General features: G+C 55.7%; 3 protein-coding genes across 3 annotated transcripts; all 3 read left to right on the top strand.

The window, feature by feature from the left end:
• The first annotated feature begins 232 nt into the window (after nucleotides 1-232).
• LOC130258950 (protocadherin alpha-6-like) lies at nucleotides 233-8,069 on the top strand. Its single transcript, XM_056502701.1, has 2 exons — nucleotides 233-2,954; nucleotides 7,767-8,069. Exons 1-2 carry the CDS (start codon nucleotides 318-320, stop codon nucleotides 8,067-8,069), a joined length of 2,940 nt encoding a protein of 979 aa, XP_056358676.1. The 5' UTR covers nucleotides 233-317.
• LOC130258575 (protocadherin alpha-13-like) lies at nucleotides 5,672-10,872 on the top strand. Its single transcript, XM_056502057.1, has one exon. It carries the CDS (start codon nucleotides 8,204-8,206, stop codon nucleotides 10,808-10,810), a length of 2,607 nt encoding a protein of 868 aa, XP_056358032.1. The 5' UTR covers nucleotides 5,672-8,203; the 3' UTR covers nucleotides 10,811-10,872.
• A 4,262-nt stretch (nucleotides 10,873-15,134) lies between these two features.
• Nucleotides 15,135-19,934, top strand: LOC130258576 (protocadherin alpha-8-like). Its single transcript, XM_056502058.1, is given in 2 exon segments — nucleotides 15,135-17,759; nucleotides 17,762-19,934. Coding segments are annotated over 2 exon segments (2,601 nt in total). The 5' UTR covers nucleotides 15,135-15,218; the 3' UTR covers nucleotides 17,822-19,934.
• Nucleotides 19,935-19,972: the final 38 nt, after the last annotated feature.

Genomic DNA, 19,972 nt, shown 5'->3' on the forward strand with positions numbered 1-19,972 from the left:
AAGAATAAAATGAAAGATAATCAGGGTCGGAAGAGACTCCTGGAAGAGATGCTCATCTCGAGTCAAATACTCCGCTGGTATTGCGAGCAGTTTAGGGCGGCGGAGCAGCGCACGGTGTCGCTGCAGGCTCAGGAACGGCGTGTGGGCGGCTCCGCCCCGGTGCGGCGGAGAGCCCGGCTGTGAGCGCGGGGGGGCGGCGCGGGCCGGGCAGCAGAGCCGCTGCTGAGCTCCGGGCGGCGGCGGGGAGCCGTGCGGGGCCCGGGCCGGGGCCGGCAGGCACAGGCAGAGCGGCAGAGGCGAGAGCGGCGGCGGCAGGGATGGAGGAGCGCTGCTGTGCCGCGCTGCTGCGGCTGCTGGTGCTGCAGGCGGCCTGGGCGCTGGCGGGCGGGCAGGTGCGCTACTCGGTGCCGGAGGAAGCCAAGGCCGGCACGGTGGTGGGCCGTCTGGCGCAGGACCTGGGCCTGGAGGCGGGCGAGGCGGAGGCGCGGCGGCTGCGGCTGGTGGCGCAGGGCCGGCGGGCGAGCGTGGAGGTGAGCGGGGCGAGCGGCGCGCTGCTGGTGAGCTCGCGGCTCGACCGCGAGGAGCTGTGCGGCAAGAGCGCGCCGTGCGCGCTGCGCCTGGAGGTGCTGCTGGAGCGGCCGCTGCGCGTCTTCCATGTGCAGCTCGAGGTCACCGACATCAACGACAATGCCCCCGTCTTCCCCGCCGCCCGCAGAAACCTCAGCATTGCTGAACTGACCACCCTGCCGGGGTCTCGTTTCCCGCTGGAGGGCGCGTCGGATGCGGATATCGGAGCGAACGCGCAGCTCTCGTACACACTCAGCCCTAGCGAGCATTTTACACTCGAGGAAGAAAACATTAAATCTCGCAGTAAGTCCTTGTTTCTTGTACTCACGAAATCTCTGGACCGCGAGACGATTCCCGTGCACCGGTTGGTGCTGACGGCGACTGACGGGGGTCGGCCGTCTCTGACAGGCACCATGGAGCTGGTGATCTCGGTGCTGGATGCGAACGACAACGCGCCCCAGTTCAACCAGTCGGTGTATAATGTACAGTTGTCTGAGGACGCCATACAGGGCACGCTAGTTGTGCGTATGAATGCCACGGACCTGGACGAAGGAACTAACAGTGATGTGAAATATGAAATCGATACTGTTGTTCCTGCCTCTGCCTCCGATTTATTCAGCATTGATGCGAACACTGGGGAGATCAGATTGATGGGCGCCCTGGACTTTGAGGTAGTTAATTTATACGATCTAAATATTAAGGCAACAGACAAAGGAACACCCCCACTGTCAGGTCACTGCAGTGTGGAACTGGAGATTCTGGACGTGAACGACAACGCGCCGGAGGTGTGGGTGACGTCGCTGTCGGTGCCGGTGTCGGAGGACGCGTCGGTGGGGACGGTGGTGGCCCTGCTGAGCGTGTCGGACCGAGACTCGGGGGCGAACGGGCGCGTGCGCTGCTGGGTGTGGCCGGCGCTGCCGTTCGGGCTGGAGGCGACGTTCGCGGGCTCGTACTCGCTGGTGCTGCGCGAGGCGCTGGACCGGGAGCGGGTGTCGGAGTACGAGGTGGAGGTGCGTGCGGAGGACGGCGGGGCGCCGGCGCTGCGCGCCAGCCGCGGGCTGCGGCTGCCGGTGTCGGACGTGAACGACAACGCGCCCGCGTTCGCGCAGGCCGTGTACACGGTGCTGGCGCGGGAGAACAACGCGGCGGGCGCGGAGCTGGCGCGGCTGTGGGCGCGGGACCCGGACGAGGCGGGCAACGGGCGCGTCAGCTACTCGCTGTGGGAGGGCGGCGCGGGCGGCGGCGGGGCCGCGCCTTGGAGCGGCTGGCGGGCGGCGTCGAGCTACGTGGCGCTGGACGCGGAGAGCGGGCGCCTGTGGGCGCTGCAGCCCTTGGACTACGAGCAGCTGCAGGTGCTGCAGTTCGAGGTGCGCGCGGTGGACGCGGGGGAGCCGCCGCTCTGCGGCAACGCCACGGTGCAGCTCTTCGTGCTGGACGAGAACGACAACGCGCCGGCGCTGCTGCCGCCCGCGGGCTCGGCGGCGGAGGCGGGCGCCGTGGCGGCCGAGACAGCGGCGGCGGCGGCGGCGGCGGAGGCGGGGGCGTTGTCGGGGCCGGGCTCGGGCTCGGGCACGCTGTGGGCGTGGGCGGCGTGGGGGGCGCCGGCGGGCCAGGTGCTGGCCAAGATCCGCGCCGTGGACGCCGACTCGGGCTACAACGCGTGGCTGCGCTACGAGCTGTGGGAGCCGCGCGGCAAGGGCCCGTTCCGCGTGGGGCTCTACAGCGGCGAGGTGAGCACGGCGCGCCCGCTCGACGAGGCGGACGGCCCTCGCCACAGGCTGCTCATCGTCGTGCGCGACCACGGCGAGCCGGCGCGCTCGGCCACGGCCACGCTCAGCGTCTCGCTGCTCGAGCCCGCCGAGGCGGCGCTGGCCGCGGCCGCGGGATCCTCGGCGGCGGCGGCGGCGGCGGCGTCAGGCTCGCGGTCGGCGGCGGCCGTGGAGCTCGGCGCCGCTGCGGCCAGCGCGGCCACCAACGTGTGGCTGGTGGTGGCCATCTGCGCCGTGTCCAGCCTCTTCCTGCTGGCGCTGGTGCTCTACGGGGCGTCGCGCTGGGCGCCGCGGGCGGCCGTGCTCTCGGCGCCCGGGCCCACGACGCTCGTGTGCGCCAGCGAAGTGGGCAGCTGGTCCTACTCGCAGCGCCACAGCCGCAGCCTGTGCGTGGCGGACGGCGCGCCCAAGAGCGACCTCATGGTTTTCAGCCCCAACTTCCCTCCGCCGCCGCCCGGCCCCGCGCCCAAGGACACGCAGCCGGAGCCCTCCGCTCTCCTCGACACGGTCAGTGCTCCTTCCTTCCTTTCTTCCTTCCCTTCTCTGCTCTTTCTCAACCGTTCCCTTGGTAGCTGCTGTTTGAAGGCGGGCTCGGTTTCCACGGTTTATGCAAGCTGGGTACTTGGCGTGTGTTTCGGGATGGCAATGACACCTTTGCATCTGTCATCGTGTCCTTGCTCAAGTCCCCGTCTCTTTCTGGGAGGGGTCCAGGGTGTAGCTGTGGCAGCGTCCTCGAGCAGTTACTATAGGCTGCTGAGGTTTGGTGCTGTCGATGGGAATTGTTCTGCTCTAGAACTAAATTACTGTCCGGCGCAATAGGAGGTTTCCAGAGGCGTGAGATTTGGAGACAAGGTGCTTCTGGTGCTCATGTGTAGCATTTTCACTTGCTTTGGGTGAAGGAGTTTAAGACAGCCAGGCTGTGCTGGTGACAGTCTCGCAGGCGCTCTATTCCACCTCACTACCTTTGCAGGCTCTTTACCGTGCTGTTACTCGTTTGTCTTTTTCTTAAAATCTCCCCTCCTGCACTTTAATTGTGGTCATGTGAAAATATGATGCAAGATGAAAAGTAAATATAAAAATAAAAAAGTTTACTGCTATGAGACTCAATTGGTAAATAGGGTAGTCGTGGCAAAGATATCCTATGGTCTTCCCATGATCATTTTGTAAGTATCATGTTGTTCTCAGTAGTAGTATAAAGTATTTAGGGAGAAGAATGTGTGCTTCAAAAGGGAAATTCATAAGTTGTTTTGCCACTGCCGACGTTCCTACGGATTTGCAATTCTGACCTGAAACCTCGTGTGACTTACATTGTCCTTTTTTGATGTTGTTTCAAAAGTTACATTGTCGTATCAATAATCAAGTCTTCAAAGGGGTTTGTGAGGGAAAATCTACACTTCTGTAATGAAGGAACAAACAAACAAATATTCCCCACCCAAATTCAAAGAATCACCTTTCCCCATCAATTCTCAAAGAATATTCTCCTTTACAGGCAGAATCATGCGTTAGAGTGGTGTCCTCGCCACAGTTTTGGTTCTTATCTTGGAGCACAAAATCAATGCCATTGCTGTTTAGAGGTACGAACATCAGCTTTGGAAATAGTATTCCCTTTGAGCAGCATTAGAAAACATGAGGTGTCAGTAGCAGCAGAGAGAGCATCTGCCATACACTGTGTTGATGATACCACCCGTGGATTTTTATGGTGTTTCATTATTGGGAAGGATAAACAATAGTCACTTTGAATCTTGTGATTGGAAAGGAAAGTGTCATGTGTTGTATAGAGTAGGGCCTGGCCCTTTTCTGACCGGAGGGGTGACCATGAGCAGCAGAAAGACTTGTGTGGGGAAACTGAAAATCCTTGGGGAGACCATGGATCGTGTCGTAAGGAAAAATAACCAGATTATATATTTGTCTTTGGAACACATCTCAGAGAGGGGCAGGGAAGAATTTGTACAGGAAAGGGTGAGACAGGATGGGAGCAGAGTGTTCTTGCTGAGGATGCTTTCCTAGGTGCTAAGGGTCTGTACTGGGAGGCCTTCCTGATAATGAGACACTGTTTGAAAGTGAAATCTCCAAAATGTCCTTTGCAGTTACGAGTCTCTCCACCAGAGACTGTCTCTTCTGCTGCGTGCCTGGTGCAGGTCATGTGTTGGTAAGGGCTGGAGAGATGGAGAGTGCTGAATGTTGTCTGATGGAACAACTTTTTCATGGTCACGGTTTCAAGGTGTTGTGCGAGGGGAATGCTTGGACTTGCTCTCCTTGTCCTTGAGTGCCTGACAGGATCTGAAGGATATCAACAGCACCTTTGCATCTGCCATGGGTGGGAAATTGATGTAGTATGGGCTCTTGGATTAGTTCGGGTGTGAGGCTGAGGTTTGCTGGTCTGGGTGTGTGGTTCTGCCTTTGAGTGAGATCACTGCCCATTGCCCTGAGAAATACCCGGTGGTGTCGGTTTTGCAGACAATTATTTGGTTTTGCTTTCTAGTGTGTAGAGTTTCCACCCGAGCTTGCTTGAAGGGGTGCAAGAACACTCAGGCTATTGTGGTCACTGTCCCCCAGGCACCTCGTACCACTTTATTTCCCTTTCTATCTGCCAACTTTGTAATATGAGTCAGGGTTATTTTCGGAATCTTTCTCCTTTCTTTTCCCTCTGCAAAATATTTGTTGCGAGATGAACTAGAACTTCAAGAATATACTTCCCATTTTGGTTTCTTCAATGGCGTCAGAAAGAAAGTAAGGACAACAGGAGGAACATTTGCTATGTTCATTTTTTGAGGTATCTTCTTGCTTTGCTTAGTAGCATAAGATTTCAGGCAGAGGAATATGCCTCGAGCTAAGTGTTACAAAGGGGCAATTTCTTTTTGTGCTGCGTATGTTCCTCTGGTTGAAGACTGAGAAGTATCTTGAAAAGCACTGGTCTGTTTGATGTTATTGCAAAATTTCCATGGAGTGCCACATTGTTTCTAAAACGTAGTGAGGGTTCAGGACAGGCCAGAAAGCGCAAACCCAACTGTAGATGATTAAACACTGCTAAATGCAACCTCCTGCCTCTGGGACTCAAGAGCCCAAGGTAGTTTCCTCTAGTTTTAACCTGCAATGGTGGCCACACTAGCAGTGGGATGTTGTCTTGTTGTCACTGTGTTGAGATACGTGTATGTGCACGTGAAACCCTGCACAGCAGCACAGCCCTGGTGTTCTGTGCTAGAAACTCTCCCAGCCACCTGATATCTCTGTTGCTGTTGTGTATGGGCATTTGTTGTGGTTCTCTTGAATAATAAATCCACCTAGACTGGGATTAGACCTCACAGCTCTCATCACAGAATCTCAAAAAACTGGAATGTACAAGTCATATACAACTCGGTTGTATTTCCATGTGAGGTTGTTGAAAAGGCAAAATCATTCCAGGTGAAGCTCAAAAAGCAGCAGGAAAGTCTGCTTGCTAGACAGTGGGTGGCTGTGCAGGCTTCTTTATACTCCTAGTGCTGATCATGGGGGAAGATGAGGATATGCAAAGGCCTGGATCATGCTCACAGTGGGGTTTACAGCTGGAGCTTGATGTCAAGGTGGAGCAGTGTCTGAGTATTCTGGCAGTGGTCCTGCAAGTGGCACTGAGTAGCATCTGGAAATGCATCACAGGGAGAGTGACTATGAGTAGAGAACAGTCTGGAATGACTGGAATGGAGATTCTAGGTAGAATATGGTCTGCATCATTGGGGATAAAGTCGAGAACATTTCCTTAGATGTGGAGATGCCATTTCCCATGGCACGAGGTGCAGATCTACTGTAGAAGATCTCTGTAAGAGTCCCGCACACAAAGCTGCTTGCCCAGGATTCTGTCAGGACCTCCAGAAATTCTGCTTAATTTATGGTGCTCTTGTTCTTCATGGTATTGCTGTTTGAACATATCTGCCATTCTGCCTTCAATTAGTTGCTGTTGATTTGGAGTGTTGTTGCACAAAGAGAAGCTTTTCGAAATGTGGATGATGCTGCTGAATCACCCCTGAACCTCTCCTTGGTTATCTCTTCCTTGGGAATGGGGAAGATGAAGCAAGAGTGAGATGTTCAGGGATTCTTTCTCTCCTTTCTCCAACCGTGCCCATCCTTGTGTTTTGTTTTATTTCTCTCACATGTGCATGGTGTTGGTAAGAGTGGATAAGTTGCAGACTGCTGAATGTTGGCAGCTGTCATGTGTCAGGTATTTGGGCCATTTCCCACCAGTGTGGGGGATGTCTACTGTGCTCTACTGAGCTAAGTTTCACTTTGAGAGAATGCCCTTAAATTTCAAGCGTTCTTGCTTGCTTCTTCTGTGATAGAAATGCATAAGTCACACTGTGCACTGTCCAGTTCCTGCGGGAAATGTCAGAAATTTTAGTTTCTGTTCAGTTTGTTCAGAAAAATGGATCGTGTTGACTGAAAATATTATTTAAAATCAATACTCATGTTCTTAAATTATTGCATTTTTTTTGAAGAGCAAATCAATGATGCTACAGGTCAGTCACTCTCTCATAAAGTTGATGAATCCTGAGGATAGATGTACTTTTACTCCTTTTCAATTTGTATTGACCAAATAATTGACTCTCTTGGATGAGCGCAGCACCACCGTCTGCACTTGTTCTTTTGCTGCTGATTCCAGGCACACCCTGAGTGTGTGACAGCCAGCAGGGATGGAGGAAGGAGCACAGTCCATTTCGTGGAGTTGCTGTGTTTGGAGTCAAGGGGATGTTCTCAGTGAAAATGTTGTGATGTTACCTTCATGGCTTCAGTCCAGCTGTGTGTCAGGCTGTTCGTGCTGATGGAACCGAGGCGTTTGCTGGGAACACCTGCCCATGGATACCGAGGTTCTTGATGTGTTGTTGTGAGAGTGCATGCCTGCCTGAAAGGGGAAGCAAGAGCTTGACATTCATTGTACAAGTGGAAGATGAGGCAGAGGAATAGCTCTTCACTGAGATATAGGAAGAGGATTTGGAAGCTGTGATTGCTTTTTTAGTATTCTGGGAAGATATTTTGTATTAGCCATGTAGGCACAACTCTCTGTGGGCTCGATAGTATCGACCTCTGTTGTTATGTAGGAGAGCTCTTCTCAGCCATATGATGCTATGTGCACAGAGAGGAGGAAAAGGAGAAGAGGAAAGAGAAATGATAGGGAAGGACGGAAGGACGGTTGAGTTTACTGCCATGACTTAGTTGGTACGTCTCTACCCAGAAAAAGAGAAGGTAAGAACGGGGAACATAAAAGGAATGAGATAAGAGAAAAAAAAGCAAGGAGGAATTGCTATAAAGGAATTACACAAGGAGGTAAGTAAAGATGAAAAATGGCAACGAGAACGAAGAAAACAACAGCAAAGGAGATGAAAAGTACTCACTGACCTTAACTCTAATGGCTGGGCGGAGCTGATTCCCAACAACCTCCGTCTCGATTACAATACTCCGCAGAGTGCCCCTGATGCTATGGAAGAGGGGTTGGAGGATGCGACTGCATTGCTGTGCAATTGGGTGCCGGAAGAGACTTGCGAGTTACCAGGAGGACGAAGGAGGAGAAAAAGGAAAAAAAACAATAATAAAATGAAAGACATTCAGGGTCGGAAGACACGCCTGGAAGAGATGCTCATCTCGGATCTGATGCGCGGCCGGTATTGCGAGCAGTGTAGGGCGGCGGAGCAGCGCACGGTGTCGCTGCAGGCTCAGGAACGGCGTGTGGGCGGCTCCGCCCCGGTGCGGCGGAGAGCCCGGCTGTGAGCGCGGGGGGGCGGCGCGGGCCGGGCAGCAGAGCCGCTGCTGAGCTCCGGGCGGCGGCGGGGAGCCGTGCGGGGCCCGGGCCGGGGCCGGCAGGCACAGGCAGAGCGGCAGAGGCGAGAGCGGCGGCGGCAGGGATGGAGGAGCGCTGCTGTGCCGCGCTGCTGCGGCTGCTGGTGCTGCAGGCGGCCTGGGCGCTGGCGGGCGGGCAGGTGCGCTACTCGGTGCCGGAGGAAGCCAAGGCCGGCACGGTGGTGGGCCGTCTGGCGCAGGACCTGGGCCTGGAGGCGGGCGAGGCGGAGGCGCGGCGGCTGCGGCTGGTGGCGCAGGGCCGGCGGGCGAGCGTGGAGGTGAGCGGGGCGAGCGGCGCGCTGCTGGTGAGCTCGCGGCTCGACCGCGAGGAGCTGTGCGGCAAGAGCGCGCCGTGCGCGCTGCGCCTGGAGGTGCTGCTGGAGCGGCCGCTGCGCGTCTTCCATGTGCAGCTCGAGGTCACCGACATCAACGACAATGCCCCCGTCTTCCCCGCCGCCCGAAAAAACCTCAGCATCGCGGAATCATCTGTGCCGGGGTCTCGTTTCCCGCTGGAGGGCGCGTCGGATGCGGATATCGGAGCGAACGCGCAGCTCTCCTACACACTCAGCCCCAATGATCATTTTTCTCTGGATTTACATCGGAGTGAGGAATACCGAGAATCTCTGTTTCTTGTACTCACGAAATCTCTGGACCGCGAGACGATTCCCGTGCATCGGTTGGTGCTGTCGGCGACTGACGGGGGTCGGCCGCCTCTGACAGGCACGATGGAGCTGGTGATCTCGGTGCTGGATGCGAACGACAACGCGCCCCAGTTCAACCAGTCGGTGTATAAAGTACAGCTGCCCGAGAGTGCTGAGGTAGGGACGCTTGTGGCGCGGGTGAACGCAACGGATCCGGATTTGGGAAGTAACGGTGAATTGGCATTTAGTGTGAGCAATACTTTTCCGGAAAAAGGAGTAAACATTTTCCTTTTAAATGCGAGGACGGGTGAAATTCATCTGGCGGGTATGGTGGACTATGAAGATACTCCTTCATATGAGATACAAATCGAAGCGACGGATAAGGGTACACCTCCGCTGTCGGGTCACTGCAAGGTGGTGCTGGAGGTGCTGGACGTGAACGACAACGCGCCGGAGGTGTGGGTGACGTCGCTGTCGGTGCCGGTGTCGGAGGACGCGTCGGTGGGGACGGTGGTGGCCCTGCTGAGCGTGTCGGACCGAGACTCGGGGGCGAACGGGCGCGTGCGCTGCTGGGTGTGGCCGGCGCTGCCGTTCGGGCTGGAGGCGACGTTCGCGGGCTCGTACTCGCTGGTGCTGCGCGAGGCGCTGGACCGGGAGCGGGTGTCGGAGTACGAGGTGGAGGTGCGTGCGGAGGACGGCGGGGCGCCGGCGCTGCGCGCCAGCCGCGGGCTGCGGCTGCCGGTGTCGGACGTGAACGACAACGCGCCCGCGTTCGCGCAGGCCGTGTACACGGTGCTGGCGCGGGAGAACAACGCGGCGGGCGCGGAGCTGGCGCGGCTGTGGGCGCGGGACCCGGACGAGGCGGGCAACGGGCGCGTCAGCTACTCGCTGTGGGAGGGCGGCGCGGGCGGCGGCGGGGCCGCGCCTTGGAGCGGCTGGCGGGCGGCGTCGAGCTACGTGGCGCTGGACGCGGAGAGCGGGCGCCTGTGGGCGCTGCAGCCCTTGGACTACGAGCAGCTGCAGGTGCTGCAGTTCGAGGTGCGCGCGGTGGACGCGGGGGAGCCGCCGCTCTGCGGCAACGCCACGGTGCAGCTCTTCGTGCTGGACGAGAACGACAACGCGCCGGCGCTGCTGCCGCCCGCGGGCTCGGCGGCGGAGGCGGGCGCCGTGGCGGCCGAGACAGCGGCGGCGGCGGCGGAGGCGGGGGCGTTGTCGGGGCCGGGCTCGGGCTCGGGCACGCTGTGGGCGTGGGCGGCGTGGGGGGCGCCGGCGGGCCAGGTGCTGGCCAAGATCCGCGCCGTGGACGCCGACTCGGGCTACAACGCGTGGCTGCGCTACGAGCTGTGGGAGCCGCGCGGCAAGGGCCCGTTCCGCGTGGGGCTCTACAGCGGCGAGGTGAGCACGGCGCGCCCGCTCGACGAGGCGGACGGCCCTCGCCACAGGCTGCTCATCGTCGTGCGCGACCACGGCGAGCCGGCGCGCTCGGCCACGGCCACGCTCAGCGTCTCGCTGCTCGAGCCCGCCGAGGCGGCGCTGGCCGCGGCCGCGGGATCCTCGGCGGCGGCGGCGGCGGCGGCGGCGTCAGGCTCGCGGTCGGCGGCGGCCGTGGAGCTCAGCGCCGCTGCGGCCAGCGCGGCCACCAACGTGTGGCTGGTGGTGGCCATCTGCGCCGTGTCCAGCCTCTTCCTGCTGGCGCTGGTGCTCTACGGGGCGTCGCGCTGGGCGCCGCGGGCGGCCGTGCTCTCGGCGCCCGGGCCCACGACGCTCGTGTGCGCCAGCGAAGTGGGCAGCTGGTCCTACTCGCAGCGCCACAGCCGCAGCCTGTGCGTGGCGGACGGCGCGCCCAAGAGCGACCTCATGGTTTTCAGCCCCAACTTCCCTCCGCCGCCGCCCGGCCCCGCGCCCAAGGACACGCAGCCGGAGCCCTCCGCTCTCCTCGACACGGTCAGTGCCACTGCCTTGCTCATTCTCTTCCCCTCTCCTCCTCTGCCTCTCTTCTCCTCTACTCGTTCTCTCCCGCCCCCTGGGTAGTTCCTTCTTGTAGCGAGGCTCCGCCCTCGCAGTCTAAGGGCAGTGGGTGTTTAAGGGTGTTAAGGAGATATTTCCGTCTTCAGCCGTGTCGTATCCTGATTTTGCAATTTCTGTGATGTGCAAGTAGGGATAAGGTGTCACAGCACCGCTGAGACTCATCACCCCCAGCTGAGTTGGGCAGGAGTTGTACCCTAGAATTAAATCATTGCCTATTTCAGAGAGGTTACAGCTTTGCAGGCAACTTTCTTGCTTTTTTGTGTGTGGTGTTTCAGTGTGAGCTTGGTGCAAGAATACAAAACACGGTGTAGTGGTAGCAGTCTCCCAATCAATTTGGATTGACTAAATGCCTTTGCTGACTTGTGACCATGTTGGTATTTGATCTGGATTCTTATTGAAACCTGTTCTCTTTCATTTTCCTTGAAGAGATATGACACAAAGTTATAATTGGCACTTCAAATTTTTTGGCTGCCTCTGGAATCAAGAGTTCTGCCTTTAGGTTCTGTCATCAGACTCATTAAGAATGTAGGAGAGGCAGCATGGGCTTTTATTGTCATCTTTTTCCTTGCATCTTTCTTCCTTCGTTTACAAGAAGGAAACTGTAGCACGTTTATTTGAGTGTGGCAATGGCAGAGTAAGGCACGGATTTTTTTTTGTTTTATGTGACCTTGTGGAACGGGAAGAGTTACCTATGGAAGGTGGATTCATTGGGAAGGCCATGGGCCATGTCTTAAGACAGGAATGAGTGATGGTGTGGTTGTCTTTAGAGCTCATGTCCCAGAGTGATGAATGAAGGATACTTAGAGAAATCTGTGAGGCAGGAGGCACACGCAGTGCTTCTGCCTGGGATCATTTGCCAGGCTCTAAGGTCTGGAGTTGGAGGCTTTGTGAACCTTGAGGTGCTGTGTGGTGTTGAAATGTCCATAACTTTCTTGGAGGCAATGAATATCTCCCTCCAGAGGAAATAATTTCTGCTCATACATCATTATTTTACAAAATGTGAGGTTAAGAAGAAATGCAATGCTGAATATTGTTTGATGAACCACTTCCCTCCTCTTTTGAGAAAGGCATATTTGGAGGGTAGGAATTCAGCTTGCTGGAGTTCCTGTGCAGATATTCACGTCTATAGCAGCTTCCTCATCTCTTGGTTTTGAGACAGTGACTTCTTTCTCCTTGTCAAGTGGGATTTACAAGAGGATGTAATGAGGAGGAGGAGGGTATAATCTGTGTGCCACATTTCTCCAACTTGAGAACTTGCAGTATCAGCCTCAGTAGAAATGGGATGTCCCTTTGTCATGAGCAACCTGATACCTGCACAACCACTGAAACCTTCCAGAGCAGCCCAGCTCTGATATTATCATAGAAATTCTCCCCCACAATTGATATAGTGACTGTGTTCATGCTTCAGCATTTGGTGTGGTTCTCTCAAAACCAAATTAAGCTGGACCAGGATCAGAGCTGTTACTCTGATCGCAGAATTTTAAACACCTCTCATGTGTAATTCTGTTTTGAGAACACTTCAGTTCCATATGAGATTCCTGGAAAAGCATAGAACATTTAGGGTGAATTTCAGGAAGACATTCTGCAAGGTATTCTGTGGTTTTGCATCCCTTCATAAGATATTTGTGCAAATTGCAATGGAAGGTGGTTGTATGTGAAGGCCTGGATCGTGCTCTGAGTGGGTTTTATTGCTGGGCCAAGCTGTTGTGTTGGAGTACTTTGGCTGCTGCAGCTGCAATTCTCTGAGTGGCATGGAGTATTGCTTGGGCCCTCTGTCATGGGGAGGGTGACTTTGAGTGGAGAAGTTTCTTTTCTGAGGAAATGGAGATGCTGTGTAGAATAAGCGCTGTCATTGGGGAAGAAAGCTCCAACTGCTCAGCTGGAGATTCATTTCCCAGAGCTTGGGATAGAGGATTCCATTGGAAAACCTTTTAAAGATACCTGTCCCTTGGCTTTGCCTGTCTGATTAATCAGGGTACCTCCTGATGTCCTGTGTATCCTTAGTATTCTCCATGCTCTTCCTGCCAGATGTGAGGATTTCTTCGATACATACATACCTGGAGCACTTGCTTTTCAAAATAAGGTGTTGATGAAACAAGAGCATTTCCAAGTATCAGTCTTGCTTGCTCAGCCTTTTGTGAAGCTCTCCTTGTTTACATCTCTGCTCTTGTCTTGATAGGGAGTGGGAAAAGTTCTGTCCAGAATCAAGAAATTGCCAGACCTGGCATTTTGATATAGTGGAACGGGTTCTTGTAGTTTTTTTATCTCCATTTAGCAAAAACTTCCATCTTTTAAAATTTTTTATTTTTTTGCATTGGCAATGATTTGTTAACAGTGGATGAAATGCAGACTTCTGAATTTTGGCAGCTGTCAGGTAGCAGAGTTTCCATCAGTTGACCATCAGTATGAGGGGTGGTTTTTTCTAGTCTTCTCTAATCTGTGGTTGATGTTGGAGAACATCCTTAGATATGCAGGGTCTCTCCAACCTCATGTGTAATAAAAGTGCATGAAGAAGCTTTGTGATGTTCAGTGATTTAGATGCTTTTGCAGAATGTGGGTCATTTTCCCCATTCATCTTCTCCAGAAATTTCTGATTATATTAAAAGAAAATATGCTTCAGAAACAATTCCCTCCTTTGAAAGTAAATCTTTTCTGAAGAAGGAGCCAGGGATGCTTGAGGTAAGTTTCTGTTACCTAAAGATGAGTCTGAAAGACAGTTGTGCCATTATATACTTGTCTTTGGTCATGGATTCTTCATTTTGTATTGGCTAAATATGCCTGGATTTGGAGTTGGAGTCGATGATCCTTACGGGTTCAAGCCTTCCTGTTTGAGAAGTTCTAGGATTCCTTTACTGGATCAGCAGAGCACCACTGCCTCCTCTCATTTCTGTCTTCTTTGTCCAGACACAGTACAAGGAAACAGCTGAAGCACGGATACAGGTGGGACCCTAAAACATTTCTCAGGGTGGATATGTTGCAGTCAGGGGTGTGTTCCCAGAGAAATTGACAGAGATAAAATGACTTTGTTGTCCTGACCTTGTGGATCAGGCTACACAGAGGCATTCCATGGGGACTAATGGTCCTGGGGCTGGACATTCTCGCTTGTGTGTTTCTGACTGTGCTGGCCTGCCTGGAATATGAAGGCAGAAATTTCCATTCATCATGCAGATGGCAAATGAGGCCAGAAGAATAGTTCTTCACAGAGATATATGAAGAGTGTTTGGAGCTGTGGTTGTTCCGTATTTTTTCAGCGTTCAGAAAGGATTCATGTGCTGAGCTGTGCTGGGGTTGAATCCCTGAAGAAAAGATTGCCCTGGGTTGTTTGTGCTTATTGAATTCTGTTTGCACTAATGTCCAAGTACCTAATAATTTGACCTGTCAGTCTGTGTGCTGTGAATTCTCTCCCTGGAGAGGATGAGGCATGAACAATGTGGTTTCCTTGCAGAAGGTGAGTTGAAAGAGCGCTCTGTCAGCCTGGCAGAGGCTTGAAATGAGGAGGAAGTTTGTTCCTTGAGTGGAGATATGAGAGACGACAGCAGAGAGGAACGGGAACTGTTCCCTACGACATGTTTGTGCTTCATGGAGAGTGTGATGTAATCATGTGGAACAATACATTGATTAATGAGACAAAGAAGAAGCAAAGCAAGAAGACGAGAGGAGAGTGTGTGTGTTAGGACAGTGGAGAGAAGAAATGATTCCAGGAAGGATTCCAGAAAGGAAGGACGAGTTTACTGGTATGATTCTCACTGTACACAGGAAGGGAGGAGTGCAAGAATGGAGGACATAAAGGAGTGAGAGAAGAGAAAGAGAAATGATGCTATGAAGGAGGTAATTAAGAATTGAGGCTGTCAAAGAGGGGAAAGAAAAAAACAGCAAAGCGTTACACAACGATCTTACCTGTAATCGCTGGGTGAAGCTGGTTCTGAAGAGCCTCTGTCTCGATTAGAATATTCTGTGTTCCAACACTAATGCCAGGTAAGTCGAGCTGAGGGATCCGGGTTGTTTTTTCTCCTGTCTGGATCCGGAGCCTTTTGGCCAGTTACCCGAGGGGGTAAAGAGAAGAAAAAAAAAAAAAAAAAAAAAAGGAAGATGGAAGAATAAAAGGAAAGACCAGCGCGGTTGGAAGAGAAACCGCAGCGGACATGACCGTGCCGGACTGGAGGTAGAGGCGATGTGGCGGAGTGTGCGAGGCGGCGGAGCAGCGCACGGTGTCGCTGCAGGCTCAGGAACGGCGTGTGGGCGGCTCCGCCCCGGTGCGGCGGAGAGCCCGGCTGTGAGCGCGGGGGGGCGGCGCGGGCCGGGCAGCAGAGCCGCTGCTGAGCTCCGGGCGGCGGCGGGGAGCCGTGCGGGGCCCGGGCCGGGGCCGGCAGGCACAGGCAGAGCGGCAGAGGCGAGAGCGGCGGCGGCAGGGATGGAGGAGCGCTGCTGTGCCGCGCTGCTGCGGCTGCTGGTGCTGCAGGCGGCCTGGGCGCTGGCGGGCGGGCAGGTGCGCTACTCGGTGCCGGAGGAAGCCAAGGCCGGCACGGTGGTGGGCCGTCTGGCGCAGGACCTGGGCCTGGAGGCGGGCGAGGCGGAGGCGCGGCGGCTGCGGCTGGTGGCGCAGGGCCGGCGGGCGAGCGTGGAGGTGAGCGGGGCGAGCGGCGCGCTGCTGGTGAGCTCGCGGCTCGACCGCGAGGAGCTGTGCGGCAAGAGCGCGCCGTGCGCGCTGCGCCTGGAGGTGCTGCTGGAGCGGCCGCTGCGCGTCTTCCATGTGCAGCTCGAGGTCACCGACATCAACGACAATGCCCCCGTCTTCCCCGCCGCCTGCAGAAACCTCAGCATCGCGGAATTATCTGTATCTGGGTCTCGTTTCCCGCTGGAGGGCGCGTCGGATGCAGATATCGGAGCGAACGCGCAGCTCTCCTACACACTCAGCCCCAGCGAGCATTTCTCTCTGGATTTACAAAAATCAAATGAGCGAAATCTTATACCGGAGCTCGTATTAACGAAATCACTAGACCGCGAGACGATTCCCGTGCACCGGTTGGTGCTGACAGCGACTGACGGGGGCCGCCCTTCTCTGACAGGCACGATGGAGCTGGTGATCTCGGTGCTGGATGCGAACGACAACGCGCCCCAGTTCAACCAGTCAGTGTATAAAGTGCAGCTGCCGGAGAACGCTGCCGTGGGGACGATCGTGGCGCGGGTGAATGCCACTGATGCGGACGAGGGAATTAACAGTGAGGTGACCTATGCCGTGACGAGCTTCATTCCCCCGAGTGGAAGAGATGTGATTTCCGTTAATTCAAAGACAGGGGAGATTCACCTTACAGGAGGCCTGGACTACGAAGAAGTCAGTGTATTTGATTTTCGCATTGAGGCGAGAGACCAAGGGATACCTCCCTTATCCAGTCATTGCAGCATGGAGCTAGAAGTGCTGGACGTGAACGACAACGCGCCGGAGGTGTGGGTGACGTCGCTGTCGGTGCCGGTGTCGGAGGACGCGTCGGTGGGGACGGTGGTGGCCCTGCTGAGCGTGTCGGACCGAGACTCGGGGGCGAACGGGCGCGTGCGCTGCTGGGTGTGGCCGGCGCTGCCGTTCGGGCTGGAGGCGACGTTCGCGGGCTCGTACTCGCTGGTGCTGCGCGAGGCGCTGGACCGGGAGCGGGTGTCGGAGTACGAGGTGGAGGTGCGTGCGGAGGACGGCGGGGCGCCGGCGCTGCGCGCCAGCCGCGGGCTGCGGCTGCCGGTGTCGGACGTGAACGACAACGCGCCCGCGTTCGCGCAGGCCGTGTACACGGTGCTGGCGCGGGAGAACAACGCGGCGGGCGCGGAGCTGGCGCGGCTGTGGGCGCGGGACCCGGACGAGGCGGGCAACGGGCGCGTCAGCTACTCGCTGTGGGAGGGCGGCGCGGGCGGCGGCGGGGCCGCGCCTTGGAGCGGCTGGCGGGCGGCGTCGAGCTACGTGGCGCTGGACGCGGAGAGCGGGCGCCTGTGGGCGCTGCAGCCCTTGGACTACGAGCAGCTGCAGGTGCTGCAGTTCGAGGTGCGCGCGGTGGACGCGGGGGAGCCGCCGCTCTGCGGCAACGCCACGGTGCAGCTCTTCGTGCTGGACGAGAACGACAACGCGCCGGCGCTGCTGCCGCCCGCGGGCTCGGCGGCGGAGGCGGGCGCCGTGGCGGCCGAGACAGCGGCGGCGGCGGCGGCGGCGGAGGCGGGGGCGTTGTCGGGGCCGGGCTCGGGCTCGGGCACGCTGTGGGCGTGGGCGGCGTGGGGGGCGCCGGCGGGCCAGGTGCTGGCCAAGATCCGCGCCGTGGACGCCGACTCGGGCTACAACGCGTGGCTGCGCTACGAGCTGTGGGAGCCGCGCGGCAAGGGCCCGTTCCGCGTGGGGCTCTACAGCGGCGAGGTGAGCACGGCGCGCCCGCTCGACGAGGCGGACGGCCCTCGCCACAGGCTGCTCATCGTCGTGCGCGACCACGGCGAGCCGGCGCGCTCGGCCACGGCCACGCTCAGCGTCTCGCTGCTCGAGCCCGCCGAGGCGGCGCTGGCCGCGGCCGCGGGATCCTCGGCGGCGGCGGCGGCGTCAGGCTCGCGGTCGGCGGCGGCCGTGGAGCTCGGCGCCGCTGCGGCCAGCGCGGCCACCAACGTGTGGCTGGTGGTGGCCATCTGCGCCGTGTCCAGCCTCTTCCTGCTGGCGCTGGTGCTCTACGGGGCGTCGCGCTGGGCGCCGCGGGCGGCCGTGCTCTCGGCGCCCGGGCCCACGACGCTCGTGTGCGCCAGCGAAGTGGGCAGCTGGTCCTACTCGCAGCGCCACAGCCGCAGCCTGTGCGTGGCGGACGGCGCGCCCAAGAGCGACCTCATGGTTTTCAGCCCCAACTTCCCTCCGCCGCCGCCCGGCCCCGCGCCCAAGGACACGCAGCCGGAGCCCTCCGCTCTCCTCGACACGGTCAGTGCCACTGCTTTGCTCAGCTGTTCCCCTCTCCTCCTCTGCCTCTTTTCTCATCTGCTCTTTCTCTCCTGCCACCTGGGTAGTTCCTCCTTGCAGCGAGGCTCCGCCCCCGCAGTCTGAGGGCAGTGAGTTTTTAAGGGTGTTAAAGGGACATTTCCATCTTCAGCCTTGTCCTATCCTGATTTTGCAATTTCTCTGATGTGCAAGCAGGAATAAGGTATCATGGCACCGCAGAGCACTCATCATCTACAGCTAAGTGTTGATACGTGTGACAGAGTTGTATTCTAGAATGAAATCACTGTGTATTTCAGTAAGAGGTTACAGCTGTGCAGGCAACTTTCTTACTTCATTGCATGTAGTGTTTCAGTATGAGCTTTGTGCAGGAATACAAAACACGTTGTGGTGGTAACAGTCCCCCAGTCACTTTGATTATTTTTGAAAACTCTCCTCTTTCATTTTCCTTGTAAGAGATGTGACACAATCTTTCCATTGGTACTTCAAAATTTTGGCTGCCTCTGGAATCAACAGTTCTGCATTTAGGTTGTGTCAGCAGACTCATTAAAAAAGTAGGAAAGGCAGCATGGGCTTTTACTGTCATCCTTTTTCCTTGCATCATTTTTCCTTCTTTTACAAGAATGTAACTGTAGGATGTTTATTAAAATGGCAGTGATAGTGTAAGGCACAGATTTGATCTTGAGCAGATGGAACAGTTGCCCAGGAAAGTTGTGATTAATTGGGGAGACCATGGGCCATGCCTTAAGTCAAAAATGAGTGGTGATACGGTTTTCTTGGGAACACATTAACGAAGGATATTTATGGTGAATGAGCAATACCTAGAGAAATCTGTGAGGCAGGAGGCACATGCTGTGCTTCTTCCTGGAATCCTTTGCAAGGCTCTGAGGTTCTGGAGTTGGAGGCTTTGTGGACCTTGAGATGCTGTGTGGTGTTGGTGGCCACAAAGTCCTTTGGGGTGGTGAAGATACCCTTTTAGAGGAAATAATTTGTGCTGATACATCATTACTGTCCAAACTGTGTTGGTAAGAGGAAACACAACGCTGACTATTTGATGTAGTAGTTTGTAATAGTTTGACTAACTACTTCCCTCTTATTTTGAGAAAGGCATATTGGGAGGGTAGGAATTCAGCTTGCTGGAGTTCCTGTATAGGCATTCACGTCTATAGCAGCTTCCTCATCTCTTGGTTTTGAGATGGTGGCTCCTTTCCTCTTTGTCAAGTGGGATTTACAGGAGGATGTGATGATGAGGAGGATGGTATAATCTGTGTGTGCCACATTTCTCTGAATTGAGCACTTGCAGTATCAGCCTCAGGAGAAATGGGATATCCCATTGTCATGTTCAACCTTGATACCTGCACAGCCACTGAAACCTTCCAGAGCAGCCCTACTCTGATATTATCATAAAAATTCTCCCCCACGATTCATAATGTGACTGTGCTTGTGCTTCAGCATTTGGTGTGGTTCTCTCAAAGCAAAATTAGTCTTGATCAGGATCAGAGCTGTCACTCTGATCACAGAGTTTTAAACATCTCTCATGTGTAATTCTGAGGTAAGAACACATTAGTTGACATTTGAGATTGCTGGAAAAGCATAGAACGTTTAAGGTGAATTTTAGGGAGCCTGACAGAAATTCTGTGGTTTTGCATCCCTTCATAAGTTTTTTACACGAATTGTGAGGGAAGGTGTGGATGGGCAAAGGCCTGGATCATGCTCAGAGTGGGCTTTATTGCTCAGCCAAGCTGTTATGGTGGGGCACTTTGGCTGCTGCAGCTGCAATTCTCTTAGTGGCATGGAGTATTGCTTGGGCCCTCTGTCATGGGGAGGGTGACTTTGAGTGGAGAAGTTTCTTTTCTGAGGAAATGGAGATGCTGTGTAGCATTAGCACTGCCATTGGGGAAGAAAGCTCCAGCTGCTCATCTGGAGATTCATTTCCCAGAGCTTGGGATAGAGGATTCCACTGGAAAACCTTGTGAAGTCACCTGTCCCTTGAGGCTGTTTGCCTGGGATCCTCTCAGGTCCCTCTGATGTCCTGTGTGTCCTTGGTATTGTCCATGCTCTTCCTACCCAATGTGAGGTCATCTACCATACACAATTTGGTGCACTTGCTTCTGAAATTACAATGTTGGTGTTGATGAAACAAGAGCATTTCCAAGTATCAGTCTTGCTTGCTTATCTTTTGTGAAGCTCTCATTGTTTACATCTTGCTCTTGTCTTGGTAG

This window comes from Oenanthe melanoleuca, chromosome 13 (genome assembly GCF_029582105.1).
Source record: "Oenanthe melanoleuca isolate GR-GAL-2019-014 chromosome 13, OMel1.0, whole genome shotgun sequence".
Lineage (NCBI taxonomy): Eukaryota > Metazoa > Chordata > Aves > Passeriformes > Muscicapidae > Oenanthe > Oenanthe melanoleuca.

Bases quoted from the DNA above. Each gene is read 5' to 3' on its own strand.
- LOC130258950 (XM_056502701.1), top strand. From the start codon at position 318: ATGGAGGAGCGCTGCTGTGCCGCGCTGCTGCGGCTGCTGGTGCTGCAG. The intron at 2,955-7,766 runs GTACTTGGCGTG...AATACTCCGCAG, and splicing joins CCACGGTTTATGCAAGCTGG to AGTGCCCCTGATGCTATGGA.
- LOC130258575 (XM_056502057.1), top strand. From the start codon at position 8,204: ATGGAGGAGCGCTGCTGTGCCGCGCTGCTGCGGCTGCTGGTGCTGCAG.